Raw genomic sequence first — 22,270 nt, forward strand, 5'->3', positions numbered from 1 at the left:
CTGGGATTTCACTTTGAGAACCACTGGTAAGAAAAACTATAGACAGGCTAAAAGAAACTTGAGGAAGTTTCCAAGTTATGTCTTTATTTTCTCCAGGAAATTGTAAGTGAGGTCACATGCTCAAAATGAAGCAGGAGGTAATGGTGAAATCAAAGGTGTAAAGGGAGTAAGAACTTCTTTTTTTTTTTTTATGTTTATTTATTTTTGAGGGTGTGCCAGCAGGGGAGGGGTAGGGAGAGGGGGTGGAGGATTCAAAATGGGATCTGTACTGACAACAGAGAACCCAATGCCTGGCTCTCAAACCTCGAGCTCATGACCTGAGCTGCAGTCAGACGCTCAACCGACTGAGCCACCCAGGTGCCTGAGTGAAAACTTCTAGCTCACCTTCTATCTGCATTCTCCTTATTGGATAGCAAGTTCAGGCAAGGCTCTTGAAAGATAATTATTTAATCACCCATTAACTGATTCAGCTATTTCATATTTGCACTAACCAAACATTGGAGGAAGTCCTTGAACAGAGTCAGACACAACGCTCAGGACTGGGACGGGGCAGAAAGATGAGGCTTGGAGGAAAACATCCCAGTTCCATCCATCCTATACTTACATTTCTGATTTCTAACTTGGCCTCAAGCAATTCTATGAGAATTGGGGCCCTGTAATAAGGGGGTGGTGCATTTCTGGCAAAGTAGACTCCCCAAATTCTCGGAGGAAGACCCATCCCCTCCTGAGCAGCCACCGGTTCTGGTACCTCGCAGGCCTTGATGTGCTCGATCTGCCAGTCTTCACGGACTTTGTCCAGAGTGTTGATGTGCATCATGTACGCCTTGTCTGCAGTGGAGGGGAAGGGCCTGGGTTCAGAAACCAGGCAGGAGCAGGGTGCGCAGACCCACTGCCCAGCTCACCTGGATGGCAAATGACACTCGCCAGAGTCACACTGAGCTCACAAGACCCCATGGAGCTCTGAACAGTGGGAGGCCATATCCATCTCTCTCTCTCACAATATATTTGTGAAATAAGCACTTTCTTTTTAGACATTAAACCAAGCCAAGTAAGAAATGTTTCAAGGGGAAGAAAAAAAAAAGGAAATGCTTCAAGGAAGGAGAACAAAGGCTGACAGGAACTTCAGCCAGAGTTCTCTTGAGCTAATTCAACCTCAATAGCTTCCACCCATTTCCATTTTCAGGAAGATTAGACAGTGAGAGGTGCAGAGAACTACCAAGTGACTTTGGTTTTGGGTTTAGAGACTTCTTAAATGACCACTGTCACAAGAGGCTTGGCTCCTGCAGAATTCTCTGGGATCAGAAGGCTTTGCAAACACCTGGCTTGGATCTCAGGTTTCAGCCATGACAAGGCCTTGCAACTTGGCTGTTTCCTTCATAGCAGATAAGAGTTATCAGGGCTGAAAGGGGCTTTTAAGACAGATGTTCCTAATAAATCAGAATGAGTACCTGCTTACAAAGCAGCTGTCACATGACCTCCCCCCCCCCCCCCCCCCCCGCACCACCACCATTTAATTACAAGTACGGCTCAAGCAGGCAGTGGCCAGAAACAGCTGTCTCACTTTCCCAGGTTCTGATATACCTTGTCTCCCTCCGTGTCCTCCCTTTCTCCCTTCTTCCCTCCTGCTTTGTTGTTAATCCCACTGTCTGTCCATACGTTCTTGTATGATATATAAAAATACCTTTCCCGACAGATTCAGCATAATGTCAGCCCCCTCCCCACAAGCCTCCCCCATCCCTGGGAGCAGCCCCCTCACCTGAGTCTTCGACTGCAGTCTTCGAAGTTGCCAGTTTCACGAAAAGCTGTGAGGACACACAAAGAACAAGAGATGGGGAATGCTGGGTAGAGCTCCCACAGGCAAAACAGGTTTGAAAGCAATGGCTGTGAAGAGACCCGTGTTCCACATCTTACCTGTGTTTCTCTCAGCCAACCGTTCAACTTGCCCTCTAATCTTAGCACCACAGGGAAACGGCCATCAAGCACCTTGCCCCATGGTATCCTAAAGACATAACCCCTGCCCTCTGGTTGCTGACAGTCTTCTACCAGATTACATAAAATTGATAATGTGCCCAAGCCTGAGGTGGCCTGGCTACAAAGAATACTTCAGTCTTGAAGAAAGATGAAAAAACCAAAACCCTCTCCCCTACTTCTTATCACCCTGTTCCCTTCCCCACGGCCACGCTTCTCCAGCTCCTCCCGAACCCCAAAACTGTGACAAGGGACTTTCTGGGCCAGAGGATCCTGACAGCCCAAAAGCAAGATATTGCCAGGGACTTAGGACGCACGTCCATTTTTCATTAAGATTAGTAATTGGCTTTAGTTTCAAATACATAAAGCTCAGATTTTTCAGGCTGTCGGCTCTCCCAGGTACCTTTTCTTGCTGCTTCGGGTTCACCACGTTGGCACTCCGGTGGACAGCCTGCTCTGCTTCGTCTTTGTCCCGGCATTTCTGCACATAGGTCTTCTTTGCCTTTGTTGTTATGTGCCAAAAGAGGACCAAAACAGGTAAGCGGAACGTGAGCCTGCAAAGCAGCAGCCCGAGCCCACCAAGCCCAGCAAAGGACAGGGCGCTCTGGTCAGTGCCGTGATCACCGCCAGATGGTGGGCACCCTGGCAGCAAAGGCTCCTTCTTATCTATTTGTGGAAGGGCTCTTTAGCCCTTTTCCAAACTACGTGTGTGGTGGCAGCCTGATCAAGGAAGTAATAACTCCAGTTCGGCAAACACAAAGTATGTGGGCTTTAAAAACTGGAACAAAAGATGGGATTTGAAATAGGCAAAATCAAAATATGTATATAACTGTAAGGTGTATAATCTAGGGGCTCCTGAGTGGCTCTGTTGGTTAAGCGGCTGACTTCAGCTCAGGTCATCGTCTCATGGTCCATGAGTTCGAGCCCCGTGCTGACGGCTCCAGAGCCTCGAGCCTGCTTCAGGTCCTGTGTCTCCCTCTCTTGCTGCCCCTCCCCCGCTCACGTTCTGGTTTTCTCTCTCTGTCTCTCAAAAATGAATAAACATTAAAAAACAATTTAAAAAAAGATGTGTAATCTAACGTTTATGTAACATAACCCTCAGAACTTAGATGCCACCACTTGACCATAGTAATTGTAATTATGCCTCAATATTCTAATGCACCCACCCTAGCAGGTGACAAGGGCATGGATCCCATCAATTCTGTCACTCAAGCATAGCCATGTTCCTTTTTGATTTAAAAAAATCTGTTTGAGCTAGTTTATTTTTTTATTTTTATTTTTAAAGTTTATTTTGAGAGAGGGAACATGCACGGGAGTCGGAGAGGAGCAGAGAGAGAGAGAGAGGGAGAGAATCCGAAGCAGGCTCCACACCAGCAGCACAGAGCCAATGTGGGGCTCAAACTCATGAACTGTGAGATCATGACCTGAGCCAAAACCAAAGGTCAGACACTTAACCAAGCCACCTCGGTGCCCCTGTTTTAACTAGTTTAAAAGTAGACCCTGGTCTATCCTGTGCTGTCATCACTACCATTAGTATGAAAACAGTTCTCAACTATATAGTTAGCAAATCAAATAATTTTCTGTTTCACCTATTGAAGCAAAGACTTAACTTACTCAAACAAAGCAAAGCTGTGAGTCAGCTAATAAATAAGAATGTTGTTCCCCCCCCAAAACTGCTTGACCAAGAATGAAGACTCCTTTGCAGAGATGGTTTGTGCAATTCTCGGCATCCTCTGCAATTCAGTTGAGGTTAACCTTTCAGTAAACAACCATACAATTCTCTATATATGCTACACACACATAGAAGTTTCATAATTTTTCATAATTGTAAGCACATAAGATATTCATGCAGCAAATTCCTTTTGTAACAGTATGTGATAGACATTTTTCTATGTCAAGCATGATCCCTGTAGCTGAACATTTTTTTTTAATGTTTATTTTTGAGAGAGAGACAGAGAGTGAGCAGGGGAGGGACAGAGAAGAGAGGGAGACACAGAATCCGAAGCAGGCTCCAGGCTCTGAGCTGTCAGCACAGAGCCCGACGTGAGGCTCGAACCCATGAACTGTGAGATCGTGACCTGAGTCGAAGTTGGACGCTTAACCGATTGAGCCACCTAGGCGCCCCTGTAGCTGAACATTTTAAAGGTTGTAAACACATACACACACACACACACACACACACACACACACACACATGCCATAATTTTAACTATCTCTCTATCAGTGGACACTTAACTTGTTTCCCATTTTTTATAACATAAAAATATTCTGATTTTGTTTTGGGTAGTATGAATTTATTTATACGGGTCAAATTCCTAGAAGTGTAATTGTTTGGTAAAAGAATATGTATATGTGCAACTTCCTTCCAAAATGACCACACCAACTGGTACTCCCACCAGCAGTATATGGAGTAAATTTCCTCACTTTCACCAACACCAAGCTTGGACAATATGCCTGACCTTTTCTAATATTAGAGGAGAAAATGTCAGCATAAAGTTGTGTTATTTGTATTTATTTCATGACCACTAAGGTGGTATGTCCTTTCTCCTTCATGTCTTTTACCTGCTTTCCTATTGGAGAATTCCATATTTTCATTGAGTTTTTTTCCATTGTTTTTTTTTTAATGTTTATTTTATTTTTGAGAGAGAGACAGAGGGTGAGTGGGGGAGGGGCAGAGAGAGAGGGAGACACAGAATCTGAAGCAGACTCCAGGCTCTGAGCTGTCAACACAGAGCCGGATGCAGGGCTCAAACCCATGAACCAGGAGATCATGACCTGTGCTGAAGTTGGATGCTCAACTGACTGAGCCACCCAGGCACCCCTTTTTCCATTGGTTTTTAAGAGCTCAGTCTATATTAGGAACACTAACTGGCTATCAGTTATGTAAGTTACAAATATTTTCCCCCATTTGTTATCTCTCTTTAAGCCATGTATAAGATATTTTTTCTTTTGCTCTAAAGTAGTCTTAAATTTTAATGCTGTCAGTTATCAATCTTTCTCTACCCTACTTTATTTTTTAATATGGCATATTAAATATTTTTTCTCTGTTGCTACATATTCATAAAGGTCATATAACTAATATTTCTCCATTTTTTAGTCACTAAATAATTTACAATTTTCATTATTTTAAGAGTGAATAAGTTCATGCCTTTGCTTTTCTTTTTTGGGATGATTTCCTAAAAATAGAGTCTTAAATTCTTAGTATAAGACTGAGCGGATATGATCACATTTATGGTCCTAAATAATTTTTTAAAGGTTATACATACAAGCTTTTGAAAAGATGGAAAGATGTAATTTTCCCTATTCCTCCACATAAGTACAATTAAAAACCCTGGACACTCTGTATAAAACAAACATAAGACTCTGAAAGGTGGAGAGAAGGCAGACTGGCTAGCAACCCTGGTCTGAGAAGGGTGACCCACAAGTAAGTTCTCTTGGTTTTTTCTTTGCCTCATATATCACAGACTGAGTGCCAAAGAAGCAGGCAACCAAGAAGTGGCAATGAGCAAAAACAAGAAGTCCCAACAAAAACCTGCCCTCTCTAGCCAAAAGACCAGAAAAGGGACAGTCTACCAGGAGAGAAACCTTGAGAAAATAACCATTCTACTGCAGCCAAGCACCACCTAAAAAAACTGTGGCCTGCCCCCCATACATCCAGCAAAGGACAAGCAGGGAGTCTAGACTTCCACTCTCACCAAGCTATAACAGGATGCCCAACTTCCCTGCCAAGATGGTTTCAGAGAAAGACAAATAGGGAACTGGAGGCTTCATTCTTACTGGGAGGTACCAGCCCTACACATAGTGCCAGTGGAAACCATGTGGGCAACCTGGACTTCTACGACCCCTGCCTGGCAGTCACAAGGTGCCTGCTGGGGTGGTGTCAGAGAAGGTCTAGTGGAGGGTCAGAACTTTAACCACCTCTCTGTAGTAACACAGCCACACAAACCCTGTGGTTTCAGTGGAGGCCAATGGGAGAAACCTGGATTTTTACCCCATAAAGGAGTAATGAGGCAGGGGACCTCACTGTCCCCTGCTAGAGGTGTCAGAGTAATCCAGCTGAAACAGAATGTTTAAATAAGATCCAGAGTCTTGTAACATAATACCTAAAATGTCCAAAACCAAATGACTGTCACTAATCATACCAAGAACGAGGAAGAGCTGAAACTGAATCAGAAGGCCTTCAATAGATGCCAACATTAAGATGACAGAGATTGTTAGAATTATCTGACAAAGATTTTAAAGGAGCCATCATAAAAATTCAATAAGCAATTACAAAAACACTTAAATGAGAAAACAGATGGTTTGGGCAAAGAACTAGAAAAGTTCAGTAAACACATAAAAGCTATAAAGAAGAACCAAATGGAAATTTTGGAACTAAATAAACACACTAATGAAAATTAAAAACTCAGTGGATGGACTTCAGAATGGAAGAGATAGAAGAAAGAATCAGTGAAGTGGAAAACAGAGCAATAGAAATTACCTAATCTGAACAACAGAGAGAAAAACAGGCTGAAAAAAATGCATAGATGGGGCACCTGGATGGATCAGTGGGTTAAGTGTCCAACTCTTGATTTCAGCTCAGCTCATAATCTCACAATTCCTGAGATCGAGCCCTGCATGGGCTCCATGCTGACAACATGGAGCCTGCTTGATATTCTCTCTTGTCCTCTCTCTCTGTCCCACCCTGCTCATGCTCTCACTCCCTCTCTCAAGAAAAATAAATAAACCTCAAAATAAACATATAGAGCCTCATGAACCCTTGGGACCATAACAAAAGATCTAACACATTCATGTCCTTGCAATCCAAGGAAAGGAAGGTGAGCTAAAAAACTACTTGAAGAAATAACAGCTGAAAACTTCCCAAATTTGGCAAAAGATATAAAACTACAGATTCAAGAAGTTGATCATACCCCAAACAAAATAAACCCAAAGAAATCCATGACACTACATATATAGGTGAACTTCTGAAAACTAAAAAAAAGAAAGAAAGAAAGAAAGAAAGAAAGAAAGAAAGAAAGAAAGAAAGAAAAGAAAGAAAAGAAAAGAAAGAAAGAAAGAAAGAAAGAAAGAAAGAAAGAAAGAAAGAAAGAAAGAAAATATCTTAAAACAGAAATGACACTTTACCTACAAGGAAAAACCTATAACCAGTGAAAACAGCCTTTGACACTGAAGGGGAAATCAAGATATTCTCAGATGAGGAAAAACTAAAAGTATTTGTCAATAGTAGACCATCCTGAAGATGGCTAAACTCTCTAAGCAAAGGAAACTATAAAAGAAGAAACGCTGGAATATCAAGAGGAAAAAAGGACACAGCAAGCGAAAAATGAGTTAATACAATAGTCTTCCTTTTTCTTCAGTTTTCTAAATCATTTTTGATAGTCAAAGCAAAAATTATAATACTAGCATGGCTCTGCAGGCAGGTAGAAGAGATAGTAAAGAAACTTGCATTTCACTAGGGTTTTCTCTTGAATTGTGAGAAACCTTGTCCCAGATTGCTCAAAACACAGAAAGTCTGGGAACAACCATGTATGGACCAATGCTATTTCTGCAGTTACAATGACATCATTCCCTATTTCTCAGTTGCTTTGGAGGTGCCATGCATCACAAAAAAAAAAATGACGCGGAGCAGACTGCATATGTCATTGACATTGGTGACATTTTCTTTTTTAACTGGGTTACCACACATCATGTCACATAGAACATCATGATGATACTTCTGTACAAATATGGAATCATGGATGTTTCAGTAACAGAGTTCACTGTGTCCAGAGTGAACAGATTTAGGAAAGCTAGAGGGAGGGCCCTCGCAATTTGTCTTAGCTCTGTCTTGTTAAGTGTGTGTGTGTGTGTGTGTGTGTGTGTGTGTGTGTGTGTGTGTGTGTGTGTTTAAATAGATTACTTACAGAAGGCTCTTACAGTTTGTAGATCCTAAAACATGAAGGGCTCACTCAGTAAAATAGACAAGAAACCAAGATTCAAAATAGTCACAGGGGAAAAAGCTAACATCCAACAAGATAAATGGCATGTGATACAGACACTTTTGTGTCTTGGCCTGAAATATTTCAATTGACTTGTAGACTTTCCCAGGTTACCAGAAAGTCACCATCATTTTCTTTCCTCTATCTTGTTTCATCCTCCGTCTTTCTAAGGCCTTAAAAAGCAGGAAAGTCAAACTTCTAAAGGTTGTTTTCCCAAACCACTGCACTAGTCCATAATATTATTAAAGTACTATTTTCAGGAATATGCTCCTACACAGCACAGGATTTCAGAAAATGTCACCATGGCAAAAAAAAAAAAAAAATGCAATAAACTGAGACTCACATCCATAGTTTTCTTGAACTGTAAGCTCCTTTGTTTATGGGCAGCATCCATTATAAGCTCTGTCTGTGAAGAGAGGACAAGCACTATTAATAAAAAACAAATTACTGTTAATGCCAGCTTATCTTGAGGAGTAAGTGTTCAACGTGGATTACCTCACTTAGTCCTCACACACCCAGAAGGTAGATGTGCTATTTATTACTCCCTTTTTGCAAACAAGGAAACTGTAGCAGAGAGGCTGAACAACCTGCCCAAGGTCTTACGGCTGCTCAGTGGTAAGGCCCGCCCTTGAACTTGGGCAGGACTGTTGAGAATCACTGATCATCCTTGGAGCTGTCTCTTCCGTAAACCTGGAATCAAGGAACTTAGGTTTCAAAAAAGATTTAAAAACCTTTGTTAAGGCACCATTCATATTTTAAAAGGGGTGTTTATTCTGTAAGCCTGTGTCAGCACAATAAAATTAGGGACTCATAAATATTCACTCCTCTTGTATCCACCAATAACACACCCTAAACCAGCAAGGAGCCGGGGCAGTATGAAGAAAAGAAATGTTTGTAGGACAACTAAAAGAAGGTATTCTCCCAGCTAATCCCAGCTAATCCAGGAAAGGTAAACTACTCTGCTGAGTTCACTTGAGAGCAATTTCTTTGTTGTGGCTCTGATAATAACCCTTTCATTACTCAAAATAATGGTGCTAATGGTAAAAATGTATGTCTCAGACATAATAGTAGTTGCCATTTATCAAGCATTATTATGTGCTAATCAGTTTTCATGCATCCCAACAACTGTAAGTACTCTTATCCCCATTTTGGGGGGGATTAATTTACCCAAGCAAGTAGTAGAGTTGGGATTTGGGCACAGCCTGACTCCTGTGCCCTTGTTCCTAATCATTACCCTCACCTACCATTATCCTTATGATAGCTCTATAAAATCAAACGGGCATATAAAAAAACCAAGAGGTGCAGTAATTCAAAATGAGCTATGGCATTGCTCTCGTGCAAAACGACACAATGCAAAATAATAACTCTGAAAATGATGTTCAAATGTGGTTTCTCTTTCTTCTGGAGAATTACATTTTTGTCTGTTACCAACACAAACATGGCTGGATGGATTTTCAAGATATCTGGATGGAATGTTTGGGATGGTCTGACTTCAAATATAAGCTTTGTGGAATACATGAAATTCTGTTGGGGATCCCCAAGGGGCCTTCAGAGAACTGAACAGCCATCTTCCAGCCCAGCTGAAATCGAGGACTAAGAGGTGGGCCATGCATCTGCTAACAGTGAAGATCCTGTAGACACAGAGAACAGGCATGAGCCCCACGCGCAGAGTCTCATGGGAAGGCCCTTGTCATCACAGACAGGAAGCTGTGTGGTTCACTTGAGCACCTAGGTACCTCTACCAGGAAGAGGAGCTGGGTTTATTTATTAATGGTTCCTGATTTCCCCAAACTCCGTGGAGCAGATCACTCAGCACTGTTGGTCTGTCCTGTGGTCTTTGCCAGTCCAAAAATATATATTGCCTTTCTTCCAGTTTGGGAGCTGCCACTATTTCATAGTTTATGGCCTCAGCCAGGCCTCCTTATGTCCAACTCACACATAACACCTGCTTCCAGCTCCTCTCAGGTGGCTACAAAGTTCTATTAGTCAGACCTTTTCCCTTCATCTTCCTCTCTACCTTGGAGGATCCCTGGCACCTGTATGAGAACAGGACCCTAGAGAGAGAGAGAGAGAGAGAGAGAGAGAGAGAGAGAGAGAGAGAGAGGTAGTCTGGCTCTAACCTGACAGTTGTGAGCCCTGGGGGCCCAAGAGGTGATAATTGCTCAAAGCCATTCAGTGACACCAAGTCCAGATCTGTCTGTTACCTCACTTTGATTTAAGTCTCCTCATGTCTGTATTCACTTATAGAATGGCCTATTCTTGGCAGGTCTTCAAAGGCCAAACCCAATGGAAATCTAATTGTCTTATTATTGATAACACAAAGTAGTACAAGAACTATCACCTCTGCTCTAGGGTGGGGAGAAGCAGAAGGGAGGGGCAAAGGAAGAAGAGATATGTAAATGATTCAAATGGCCCTGCAGTACATGATTGAAATAGCTGCTTTGGTGGTCTGTCTGTCTGCATTCACGCCATTAAAGCTGTAAGCGCACTCCGTGTAACCAAGGACGTTCCTTTCTTTGGAGATTTCTCTCTACACAGGCAGAGCACCATTCTGCCATGCTCATCCCAATGTCAGCGGAGAGGGCAGAACAGAATGTAGGCACCAGAGGAGAGTGACTGACCGTGTGCTGTCCCTGTCAGCCTAGCACATTCTGGGCCGGAGAAGCAACCTCAGGACCCTAAAATGCCAAGACTCCTGAAAGTGGCTCCTAAGAGCCCCCCCAACCTGGCCAACCCTCAGGGATGACAGCCTGTCCCTCATCATCCTCACCTGTACTGTCACTCACTCTGGTGCTTGTAGCCTCAGGGTCTGCCCCCAAGACGCCTCCCCCACCTCACTGATAAGGTTAGGAGTCCCCACTGCAGGTGAGGTGGCACCTTCATCTCCCCTAATATTTAATGCTCATCACGCTTTATCATGATGACTACGTCACATCATTCTCTGGCCATGCTCTACACTCCATGAGGGAAGGATGACCATGTCTGTATTGTTCACCACCCTCAGAAATCTAGTTAAGTGAGTAGTACACCACTAACTTCTGAGCTATTCTACCTGCCGTCCCCCCTTCCCCCGTTTGCTAAAAGGAACCAATGGTTTTCCTTGATAAGTGGAAATGGCTCAATTTCCAGAAAGTGGAAGCCCAAAACATACAGTGAAAATGAGAAGTTAGCATTGACACATTTTCTCCCAAAGTTTGATTTAAAAACAAAAGGGGGGGGGGGGGGGGCATCTAAAAACAGAAGTGGTACAACCCAGAGTTCACTGTGACACAAGTAACTAGAAATTTATTAATAAATTTCAGACTTCTTCAAGAAAGCTCAGAAGGCATTTTCCTCCTGTGGAGAGCACACAGAATATAGAGAACTTGGATGACAGCAATGAGCTGAGCACAGGCTCCTTTATTACTTAACAGAATTCAGAACACATTCTTCCAGTTATGAGAATTTGATCTTTGTAACTTGTTAGGAGGGGAAGTTTCAGAAGCCTTGCAAAATTAACAAAAGTCTCCCTGAAACGACTAAGGCTACCAAAGGCACTTGGAAACATAAGGAAATGACTTTCTGCTCCTCTTACTGGAAATCATATGCGTATAGACTCTGTTAATTTTGCCCCTGAAAAATTGTTATTTCTCTAGGTAGGTGGGCAAGGCTGGCAATGTCAGGTCAAAACAATTTGACTGTCTAATGGGTGGGTATATGTACATATTATTTCTGCTCTGAAAAATATTTGAGGCCAGATGCACCTCTCAAACCTGATATACGAAGTGTGAATGTGTGTGAAACCACTGATCTGGTATTCCTTAAATGTTGGTTTCCACCTTTTATTCCTAAGAAGAGGCATAGCTTTAAGAGCAGCTCATGAGATGACCATAGATGTAAGGCAGTCGGGCTCTTAAGTCTGCCATCCACTCCAAATGCCAGCTGGTCACCAAAGGCTGGAATTAGACTCTGGCTTAGAACCATAGGCAAAGTTTCTGAAAATGGCATATGGGTAGACTCAGCCTTAACAGCTGGACCTTTTTTGGATACACACACTATAGACAATGACCTTCAGATGGTCAAGGACCAGGATGAGAACAGATTTCCAAAAAGTTCATGCAAAGATGTCTGGAGAGACCGGGGTGGAAATCTTTGGGTGCCAAATAAAGAAGAGCTGGTCCCCCATGTGAGGCTGACATTCCAACCTTATAGACCAGATGTAAAAAAGAAGAAATTCTAGAAGAGCTCTAGTTGGCTGTCAGGCCAACCTGAATGTATAAGTCATTTAGGAACAAGATAGAAGGGAGTCAGAATAGTCGCTGGTCTCTTCTAAGGAACACTTTACTACTGTATATCTGAACTTCTTGTCTTGATCCTTGTAACTTTTCAAACATTCACCAGTTTTATTAACTCTTGTTACTCCCATCTCCTTCCATGTAATTGGACAGAGTAAATTCCATCAATGAAAAACAGCCTATGCACATCTGCTTTGAAGACAAAAAGGACTTGGATTTCCCAGGGCCTCAGTTTCCCAATTTGTAAAATAGGGTGGTTAGACTACATGGTCTCTGGGAGAATGTGAGTCTTCTCTACATCTTACCCTTCCCTTACTGCCTTCTCAAGGAGGAGGAGTGTGGTCTGGGAGTTCGTCAGGTTAAATGCCCTAGACTCTACCAAAGACAGGGTTTCCCCTTGCCAGTCATAGTCTGAATAGTGGCAGCAGATATGAAAAGAAGAAGGCCAGACCCATAAATCCTGCGAGAATTCAAAGAGAACTGGCCTGGGTGCAAATGGGTATAGAGACAGAACCATCTAGTTGGGTCTCCACATGGTTTCCCAATAAATAATCTCATAGGTTAAAAGAGGAGCACGGCTGCATGAAGGCGGGTGTGAGCCAAAGAGTTTGATGAAAAACCAAGCCTGGAGTTTTCCGCCACGGGAAAAGCAACGTCTTAACATATATGCAAATCCAACCTTTTTCCGTTGTAGCTTTTGCTTTTCCCTGAATTCTTCCATCTTCCTGGCCTCTTCTCTTAGAGTCTGGGCAAGCTGAATGTGACATTGTGCCACACTGTCTACCTCTGCAAAAAAAATTAAAAAAAAAAAACATAATAAACAAGATCTACATATGTCTGAATTGAAATATACAAAACCACACAAAACTTATCTACAAAATAAAATACTGGAACAAGTGGTAAAATTAACCCACCTCACTTGGTCACCAACATTTATCAACCCCCTCCATGTGCCCTGCCTTGCCCTGACCACCAAGACCAAGGCTAGCAAATCTTTAGCTTAACCTCCAAACACTAACTGTTACTAACCTAGTGTGTTCCCAGAACTGGGGAGAAGAACAGCCGAGGCCCCAGCTCATGGAGCTTACATGCTGAAAGATGTCACTGAACCCACTACAATTTCAAATTCAGTATTTATTTCTCATTAGATGACTCTAACGGTCTTTCCATCTCTAACATTTTCTGAACCTGAGCATCTGTAAGAAAGGTCACACACACAAATTATGGCTATCAATAATTATTTCTAGACAGAAAGGTTATTGGTGATTTTTTCTTCTTATTTTCTAAGATCTTTGCAATGAGTACAGTTTACCTTTGTAGCAGCAAAAAAAAAAAAAAAAATTCTTACTTTACTTGTTCTAAGAAAACAAATTGAAGCATGACTTTAAGGCTAGAAAGATGGACAGATCTGACCTAAGAAAAAAATTTAAACTTGTGTGTGTCAAAATAACTTTGAAAGGTTCCAAGAGACATGACAAATTAGAAAAATATTAGCAATTTATGTAACAGAATAAACCGCTATATTAAAAGAGTTTTCACAAGTCAAAAGAAAAATATATACATTCCAGTATAAAAAAATTGGTTAAAGAACATGGCATTTTTTAAAAGATTGGCTAAATGGCTAATAAACATTTGAAAATGTATTCAACCATAAAGCTATTGGAAAAAATGCAAAACCTCAACCCCCAGAGATGTATAATTTTTTACTTTTCAGTTAGGGAAAAATTTTTAAATGTGAAAATTCTTCATATTGGCAAGCATGGGTAAAAAATAGCACTTTTGGTGGGGGAGAAGTCAGTACAACCTTTCTGGAGGAGGTCTGGCATTTTATAAGACCGAAACTTTCAAATGTGAAAGAATGAGGCAGATCTATATGAACTGAAATGGAAAGATGCTTGGGAATGCAAGCTGGTGCAGCCACTCTGGAAAACAGTATGGAGGTGCCTCAAAAAAACAAAAATAGAACTACCCTACGACCCAGCAATTGCACCACTAGGCATTTATCCATGGGATACAGGTGTGCTGTTTCAAAGGAACACATGCACCCCCGTGTTTATAGCAGCACTATCGACAATAGCCAAAGTATGGAAAGAGCCCAAATGTCCATCAGTGGATGAATGGATAAAGAAAATGTGGTGTGTGTGTGTGTGTGTGTGTGTGTGTGTGTGTGTAATGGAGTACTACTTGGCAATCAAAAAGAAGGAAATCTTGCCATTTGCAACGACGTGGATGGAACTGGAGGGTATTATGCTAAGTGAAATTAGTCAGAGAAAGACAAAAATCATATGACTTCACTCATATGAGGACTTTAAGAGACAAAACAGATGAACATAAGGGAAAGGAAACAGAAATAATATAAAAACAGGGAGGAGGACAAAACAGAAGAGACTCATAAATATGGAGAACAAACTGAGGGTTACTGGAGGGGTGGCAGGAGAGGGGATGGGCCAAATGGGTAAGGGGCACTAAGGAATCTACTCCTGAAATCATTGGTGCACTATATGCTAACTAATTTGGATGTAAATTAAAAAAAATAAATAAATAAAACAAGTTAAAAAAAAGAAATAGAAAGATGCTTAGATAATATTGTTGGGAAAAACAAATTGTAGGATATAGGTATAGTATGATCTCATTTATACAAAAACTCACGTGTGTGTGTCTGTGTGCAATTTAAGAGAGAGAAAGAGAACTGTAAATGCGTAGGAAAAGGTCTGGAGAGATATATCCCAAACTGCTGGCATGATGAAACCATTGATATTTTCATTTTAAAAATGACTTAAAAAAATTTTTTTTAAATAAATGAATAAATAAAAATTAAAAAATAAAAATGACTTAAAAACAAATGATCTGCCCTCACTCACCCCACAGATTCTGAACCACTGCCATGGTATCATCCTATTTTTTTATATGAATTGATACATTTACATGTGTTTAATTGCATAAAAATATCTGGAGTCACATTCACCAATAACTGCTTATCACTAGGAACTGAAAGTCTAGGTATTTACTATCTTCTTGATAGTTGCCTCATTTGAATGTTTAAGATAAATATATTTTTTAATAAGAAGGAAATAAAACTATTCGAGGATGGTAGAAAGTAAGTCAAGTAACAGCAAGTACATAGGCTTAGGAGACCCAGCCTAGACTGAAGCTCCCTTGGGCCCCATGGTTAGCCTTGCAGGGCATATAAAAAACATGAAACATAAACATTTCTACCTTGAGAAATGTATTCATTGGTGAGTTAAAGAGGGAAGAGAACACCTTCCATGGAAAAGTTAAGATGAATATCTGTTTAGCTAACATTTACAAACTTCTAGAACCAGTCAACTAGCTACAGAAACACTTAAGCACATACATACGATGCCATGTTAAAATCCTTAGCTCGAAAGCAGCAAGTATTGTGAAGAACAGAAAGCCTTAAAGGCCGTTTCTGAGTAACAGGACTGGGGACTCTTAGAACTGAACAGGAGGGCGCCTGGCTGGCTCAGTCAGTAGAGCATACAACCCTTGATCTCAGAGCCGTGAGTCTGAACTCCATGGTGGGTGTACGAATTACTTTAAAAAGGGGCGCCTGAGTGGCTCAATCAGTTAAGTGTCCGATTCTTGATTTCGGCTCAGATCACGACCTCACAGTTCACGAGTTCAAGCCCCACATTGGGCTCTGTGCTGACAGCGTGGAACCTGCTTGGGATTCTCTCTCTCCCTCTCTCTCTGCCCCTTCCCTTCTCTCTCCCTCTCCCTCTCTCTCTCTCTCTCTCTCTCTCTCTCTCTCTCTCTCTCTCTCTTCCCTCTCTCCGTCAAAAAATAAAATAAACTAATAAAAAAAATTTTTAATAAAAAAATTTTTTTCAAAAAGACCCGGACAGGACCCCTTGAAGACCAAATTGCGAGGGCCTTGCCCTGGATTTCAAGTGTGAGAACCCCTGCTCGAAGTAAGTCAAATGCACGTCATGACTTCCACATGGAAGGTGGGCTCTCCAGCTCATTTCAGCTCTGCAGAGCTACTTCTCACCTTGGGAGCTGCTCTAACTTTTTTTTTTTACCCAATACGAGATGGCTGTTCAAAGTAAAACCCCCAGAACCAGCCAAGGGCAGCAAATATAGTTTAAAGAATCACTTACGCTTCTTGAAGACTTCAAGGGCCTGCTTCAGGGTGCTGAAAAACAAGCACATATATAACTTCAGTTCTGGAAATTGTTGTACAATCTTTTTATCTTTTAAGTTTATTTATTTATTTTGAGAGAGACAGAGACAGTGTGAGTGGGGAGGTGCAGAGAGAGAGGGAGACAGAGAATCCCAAACAGGCTCCATGCTGCCAGCAAGGAGCCCAAAGCAGGGCTCGAACCCACAAAACTGTGGGATCATGACCTGAGCTGAAAACAAGAGTCAGACACTTGACCACCTGAGCCACTCACGTGCCCCTGTACGATCTTATTATAAACCCACTGCATGCTTCTCTCCGCCCACGTGTCATGGCCTGCAGACTCATCTTTGCATGTAAACTTGGGAAGACAGCAAAGGATCAAGATTTCTTCAGTTCAGTTTTCCTCTTTCTTGCTCTCTCAATCCCAGGTAAAGCATTATAAATTCTTCACTGTCCACCTGGGTAGAGCAAGATGCCCAAATTCCTTGTGTTTCATTTCTCCCAATGATTATATAGGAATTATGATCCCTTTCTCATAAGAATACCAGTCCACTTCTTTAAAGTGTGATAATTAGAAATAAGGATACAAGGAAGGGTTCAAACCCTGGCTCCTGATCGCCCTCATTTTCACTCATTTGTCAATCATGTGTTCATTGAACATAAACCATGAGCCAGGTGTTGTGTCAGATGTTAATGATTCCATGGTACAAGACAGACTGGTCCCAGGCCTTGGACTCTAAAGGAAAGGACAGACATGAAACACATCGTTTCAATGTTCTACTGCTAAAAAACAAACTACCCCAAATTTAGCAGTTTAAAACTACACACATTTACTACCTCACAGTTTCAGTGGGGAAAGCCCATGACTCATTTTTCATACCTTCTCTCAATCTCCCCCATCCTCTTACAGCCCATGGCTCCTCCTCCCTTGGAGACGCCCTGGCCCATGGTTTTAGTTGTCTGTCATCCTACACTTCCTAAAGTAAACATCCTTGTGAGGGTGACATGGCCCTGGGGATGTTCTTGCTCATGCTGCTTTCACTGGAAGCAGCTCTCACTGGGCTCACTCCAGCCCCCTAAGTAGGAATGGAACTTTGTGAATTCATGGTCCCCGCACCACAACAGCATAACATCACGGATCACTTCTTGTATGTATATATGTAGGTGGCAAGCTTTGCTACTTTGCAAAGAAAAACCCCTTGTCTTTTCCAGCTGGCTGTTTCTTTCAGCTATTTCCTTTCCCCTGCTCTGTTTATCGCAAAGAAAGAATTCTTATTTCTCCATGCCTTTTCTCACACAAACACTTCCAATTATTACAAAGACATCAAGCAGGAAAACATAACTGCACATTCTCCATTCTCTTTACCCATCTTATGATACAATTATCGTGATATGGTGTGGATAGACACTAGAAAGTGTCCATGTCTAACAAATGTGCCAGTGGTCCCAAAGGACAAATGAACGTCACTGAAGTGCAGGCACACTACTGGAATTACTGGGAAATGCAGAGATATGGCATCAAACATCACCAGAAGGCTTTCTCAATTGGGAGTCGTGGAGCTGAAACCCAGCCTTACACATAAATAATCTGTTCAGGGTCTAAAGTTTTTCCCCCACCCTAAGCAACTGGCTGCAGGGCCACAAGAAGGGCAGCCTCAATCTCTCTTTAGTTTGTCATTAGCTTTGTTGTCTCACATCATCACTTAATTGCTGTTTCCCTTGTTCAGGACATGACAACCGGAGAGAATCTGAACTTTGGGGGTGGTGGCCTAGCAACATCCGACTCCTCTTCTCCCTAGTGTTCTCCTTCACTGTGGGAAAAGAAAATATTCTACCACCCTTTAAAATTCTTTTTAATGTTTATTATTTATTTTTGAGAGAGACAGAGCATTAGCGGGGGAGGGGCAGAGAGAGAGGGAGACACAGAATCTGAAGCAGGCTCCAGGTTCTGAGCTGTCAGCGCAGAGCCCGATGTGGGGCTCGAACCCACAAACCACAAGATCATGACCTGAGCCGAAGTCAGACGCTGAACCAACTGAGCCACCCAGGTGCCCCTCTACCACCCTTTCGATAAACACTTTGGCCTTAAATCCTAGCAAGCCCATTAGGCACCTGAGTCTCTCAATGTGGTTCACAAGATGAAAAATCCTAACTAGTCCACAGAGAAGCAGAGTCTTGCACTCTTATCGAGGGCCCCTTCCTAAAGATCATTCTGGAGGTGACAGAAACAGAAGTCACCTAAATGGCCTTCAACTTTGGACACTCTGTCCCCAGGCCTCATTTTTTGTTGCATCTTCCTGTCTGAGGTATACTCTTAGAAGGAACACTGACTGGCCTTTATCACAGAACAGAGAGAATAGTGTTCTCTATGAATTTACTAAGTTATAAGTCAAATGGGTAAGAATATAATAAATACCATTTTGGATCAGACTCATTCTGCTAAATACCTTTCCTAAGAAGTGTTAATGTGCGAGAATATGGCTCTTTCTCATGACATCACCTCAAGTTTTTGGGTATCTTCCCAAACTGCTTACGCTTTCTCTGCAAATAAGTTTTTTGGTCAAGTGACCCACTAATCTTCCTTGAAATTATCTAAACCCTGCTTGAATGACAAAGAAACATACCTAAATCTATGCAGTTTTGATCTGTCAACACGTAAATGTTTTACACGTTCAAAAAATAAAACTAAACCAAATAGGGAAAAGAAAACAATCCTTAAAATTTTTAAAATTGAAACAAAATTGGTTACATTTCACACATGAGATCATGACCTGAGCCGATATCAAGAGTCAGATGCTTAACCAACTGAGCCACCCAGGCACCCCAGAACACAGTATTCTCAGTGAAATACATTCTAAGATCAAAAGGAACTTCAAGGAAATGTTAAACTTCATTCAGAAGTATTATTATGAGTAGTAACATTGATATTATTTTGAAATATTTTAATATAAATGGTCATATAAAGCAAGTAATTGTGCTAATATTGCCAGGAATCAAGATTTTCAGTGCAAGGTGAAATGAATATAAAATTAAGGAAATTAAGTAAAACCCTGTGAAGTTATTTTAGAATTGGAAATATCAATATGAACTACTCATGCTTTTAAAATCTGTCCCCTGAGGGGTACCTGGGTGGCTGAGTCGGTTAAGCGTCCGACTTGGGCTCAGGTCATGATTTCACAGTTCATGAGTTCGAGCTCTGCATTTGGCTCTCTGCTTTCAGCACAGAGCCTGCTTGGGATCCTCTGTCCCACTGTCTCTCTGCCCCTCCCCCACTCACGCACGCACGTGACTGCTTTCTCTCTTTCTCAAAAATAAACATTTAAAAATAAATAAATAGGATGCCTGAGTGGCTCAGTCAGTTAAGCCGCCGACTTCAGCTCAGATCATGATCTCATGGTTTGTGGGTTCGAGCCCCATGTCAGGCTCTGTGCTGACAGCTCAGAGACTGGAGCCTGCTTCAAATTTTGTCTTTGTCTCTCTCTGCCCCTCCCCTGCTTGTGCTCTGTCTCTCTCTGTCTCTCAAAAATAGAATAAAATGTAAAAAAATTATTAAAAACAACTTAAAAATAATAAAATATAAATAACATAACATAACATAACATAACATAATATATAATATCTGTACTGGGAAAGTGCCTAGAAACAGTGACATCTCTGTGACAATGACCAATGCTAGAAATCAGGGTTTCATCTCTAAATACAATAAATCACTAAAAGGAACCAAGAACATGTGGAGGAATATCTAATTCTAGGTTTAAATTTAAAGTGTTCCAATTTAAACATTTTCACAAAAAACCTATATTAAGAAAGTATGGCAAACATGAATAATTATTAAATCTAGGTGATTTGGGTATACAGCCAGTCTTTATGTTTGTCTTTTTACCTTTTAGTGTATTTTTTAATTTTTCATTTAAAACATCAAAAGTAAAATATAGTCTAATCAACAAATTCTCCTTATACCAATGCCTGATATCAGGGGGTAACAAATTTTTTAGGCTTATGTAACTATTAATATTTTAAGTAGTTTTCAATGTTTCTTTTCTATAATCCAGCACATTTCTGGGGTGGGGTGGGGTGGGGTGTGTGTGTGTGTGTGTTAGAAGCAAGAGAAGAGAAGAGGAAGGTCTATGTCTTATCTTCCCCCATTAGGGTCTCTGATAGGACACAGACCTCAGGGCATCTATGCAGCTCTCTATAGCACAGTATGTGATGTGATTAGGTCTGCAGAGGCCTGCAAAGTCTACTTGAAACTATTTCTCCCAAGCCTCCCTCAACATGCCTATTTTGAAGAAGGAATGTAGAAATTTCCATATGAGTAGGATGGGCTATAGAATTTGTGAGGTCCACTGCAAAATGAAAACGTGGGACCCGTTGTTTATAAATTATTAAGAATTTATGGGGCACCTGGGTGGCTCAGTTGGTTAAGCAACTGACTTTGGCTCAGGTCATGATCTCACCGTCCATGAGTTCAAGCCCTGCATTGGGCTTTGTGCTGACAGCTCAGAGCCTGGAACATACTTCAGATTCTGTGTCTCCTTCTCTCTCTGCCCCTCCCCTGCTCATGCTCTCTTTCTCTCAAAAATAAACAAACATTAAAAAATAAATAAATAAATAAATAAAAATTATTAAGAATTTCAAAATGGGGACAGCAAAGAGCATCAAACCCGTTATGAAGCCCTTCAAAGCGTAGGCTCCTGTATGACGGCCCATGAAGCCAACCCTATAGATGAGAGGGAGCGTGTTCCTAAAGCAGGCACCATGTCCTGGCCATTCCTGTAATCAGTGAGTAACAGAAGAATACGTATAGAACTATACGTATCAGTTGTGAGAACTATAAAATCATGCAGATTGTGAGAACTATAAAATCATGCAGACAGTCTCTCAGAGTTATCACAAACTGTGGGGTGTGTGTGTGTGTGCGTGCATGGAAGGCCCTCTATTAAACGTCTAGTACAAAATCATATATAGTATAATCCTACCTATGAAAAAGTATACATAGAAAAAGACTTCAAAGAAAATCTAGAACATTTTGCTAATGGATTGTGGCTTTGCAGTTCATTTTAGCCTCCTTTCTATTTTTTTAGATTTTTCACGACTCAAAATAAGAAAAAAAAAAACCTAAAAACTATTTTCACCCGACACACTTTATCCCACTGGCCAGCTCTGTCTGCTGAAGTGATGGGGCTCCTGGCAGTGTTAGTCAACCTGGAAACAGGAAAAAAGCATGGTACCTACTTGATCTCCAACTGTCCACACGGCTTCTTCCTGGAGAGGTTTAGCAGGTCTTTGCCATATTTCTCTTCAATTGATGCCCTAAAGGGAACAGAAGAGAGAGCTCTGAGTCTTTCTCGGGCTGACTCTTAGTTAAAACACATGGCACTCCCCTTGAGGGCAAAACTGCACTTCTGAAGGGAGAAGCTCAGATATAACACCATTCTCTAAAATGCAAAACTCTCCTACAGGACAGGGGGAATTGTGAGAAGATTGGTGGCCTTCATGTCTCAGTTGCCAGGTGGACATCACATCTTGGCAAAACCAAACATGGCCCCCTGACTGGCACAGGCCAGCGCGTTACAGACTATTCAAAACTGTGACCCAAGGATTTATTTACCAAAAATTTATTTTTATTCATATATATTTTTTAAGTGGAGTAAGAGATAATTCCACTAAATGCTGCACTCCTGAGGCCCACCCCTCTTCCCATGTTCTCGAAGAGTATCCTTTTTACCATCCTAAACAGTTCCTCATTCATAGTCAATTCAGTGTTTTATGTTTTTTGTTCTTTGGGTTTTTTGAGGGAGGATCTGAAGAGGGGACAGAGGATCTGAAGCAGGCTCCACGCTGACAGCAGTGAGCCCGATGCAGGTCTCGAACTCACAAACCGTGAGATCATGACCTGAGCGGAA

At 41.5% G+C, this 22,270-nt stretch overlaps 1 protein-coding gene across 1 annotated transcript in view; it reads right to left on the reverse strand.

Annotated features, from left to right (window-relative positions):
• Positions 1-22,270, reverse strand: part of PSTPIP2 (proline-serine-threonine phosphatase interacting protein 2) — a 77,407-nt gene that overhangs the window by 9,999 nt on the left and 45,138 nt on the right. The window contains exons 3-9 of the mRNA XM_053902658.1: positions 21,600-21,677; positions 16,342-16,376; positions 12,900-13,006; positions 8,290-8,352; positions 2,372-2,470; positions 1,757-1,802; positions 749-828 (exon numbers count right to left, since the gene is read on the reverse strand). Of these exons, the coding sequence (XP_053758633.1) occupies positions 749-828; positions 1,757-1,802; positions 2,372-2,470; positions 8,290-8,352; positions 12,900-13,006; positions 16,342-16,376; positions 21,600-21,677 (508 nt within the window). The remainder of the gene's footprint in view (positions 1-748; positions 829-1,756; positions 1,803-2,371; positions 2,471-8,289; positions 8,353-12,899; positions 13,007-16,341; positions 16,377-21,599; positions 21,678-22,270) is intronic.

Source organism: Panthera pardus, unplaced genomic scaffold, assembly GCF_024362965.1.
Source record: "Panthera pardus isolate Hobbes unplaced genomic scaffold, ASM2436296v1 HiC_scaffold_15, whole genome shotgun sequence".
NCBI classification, from domain to species: Eukaryota; Metazoa; Chordata; class Mammalia; order Carnivora; family Felidae; genus Panthera; species Panthera pardus.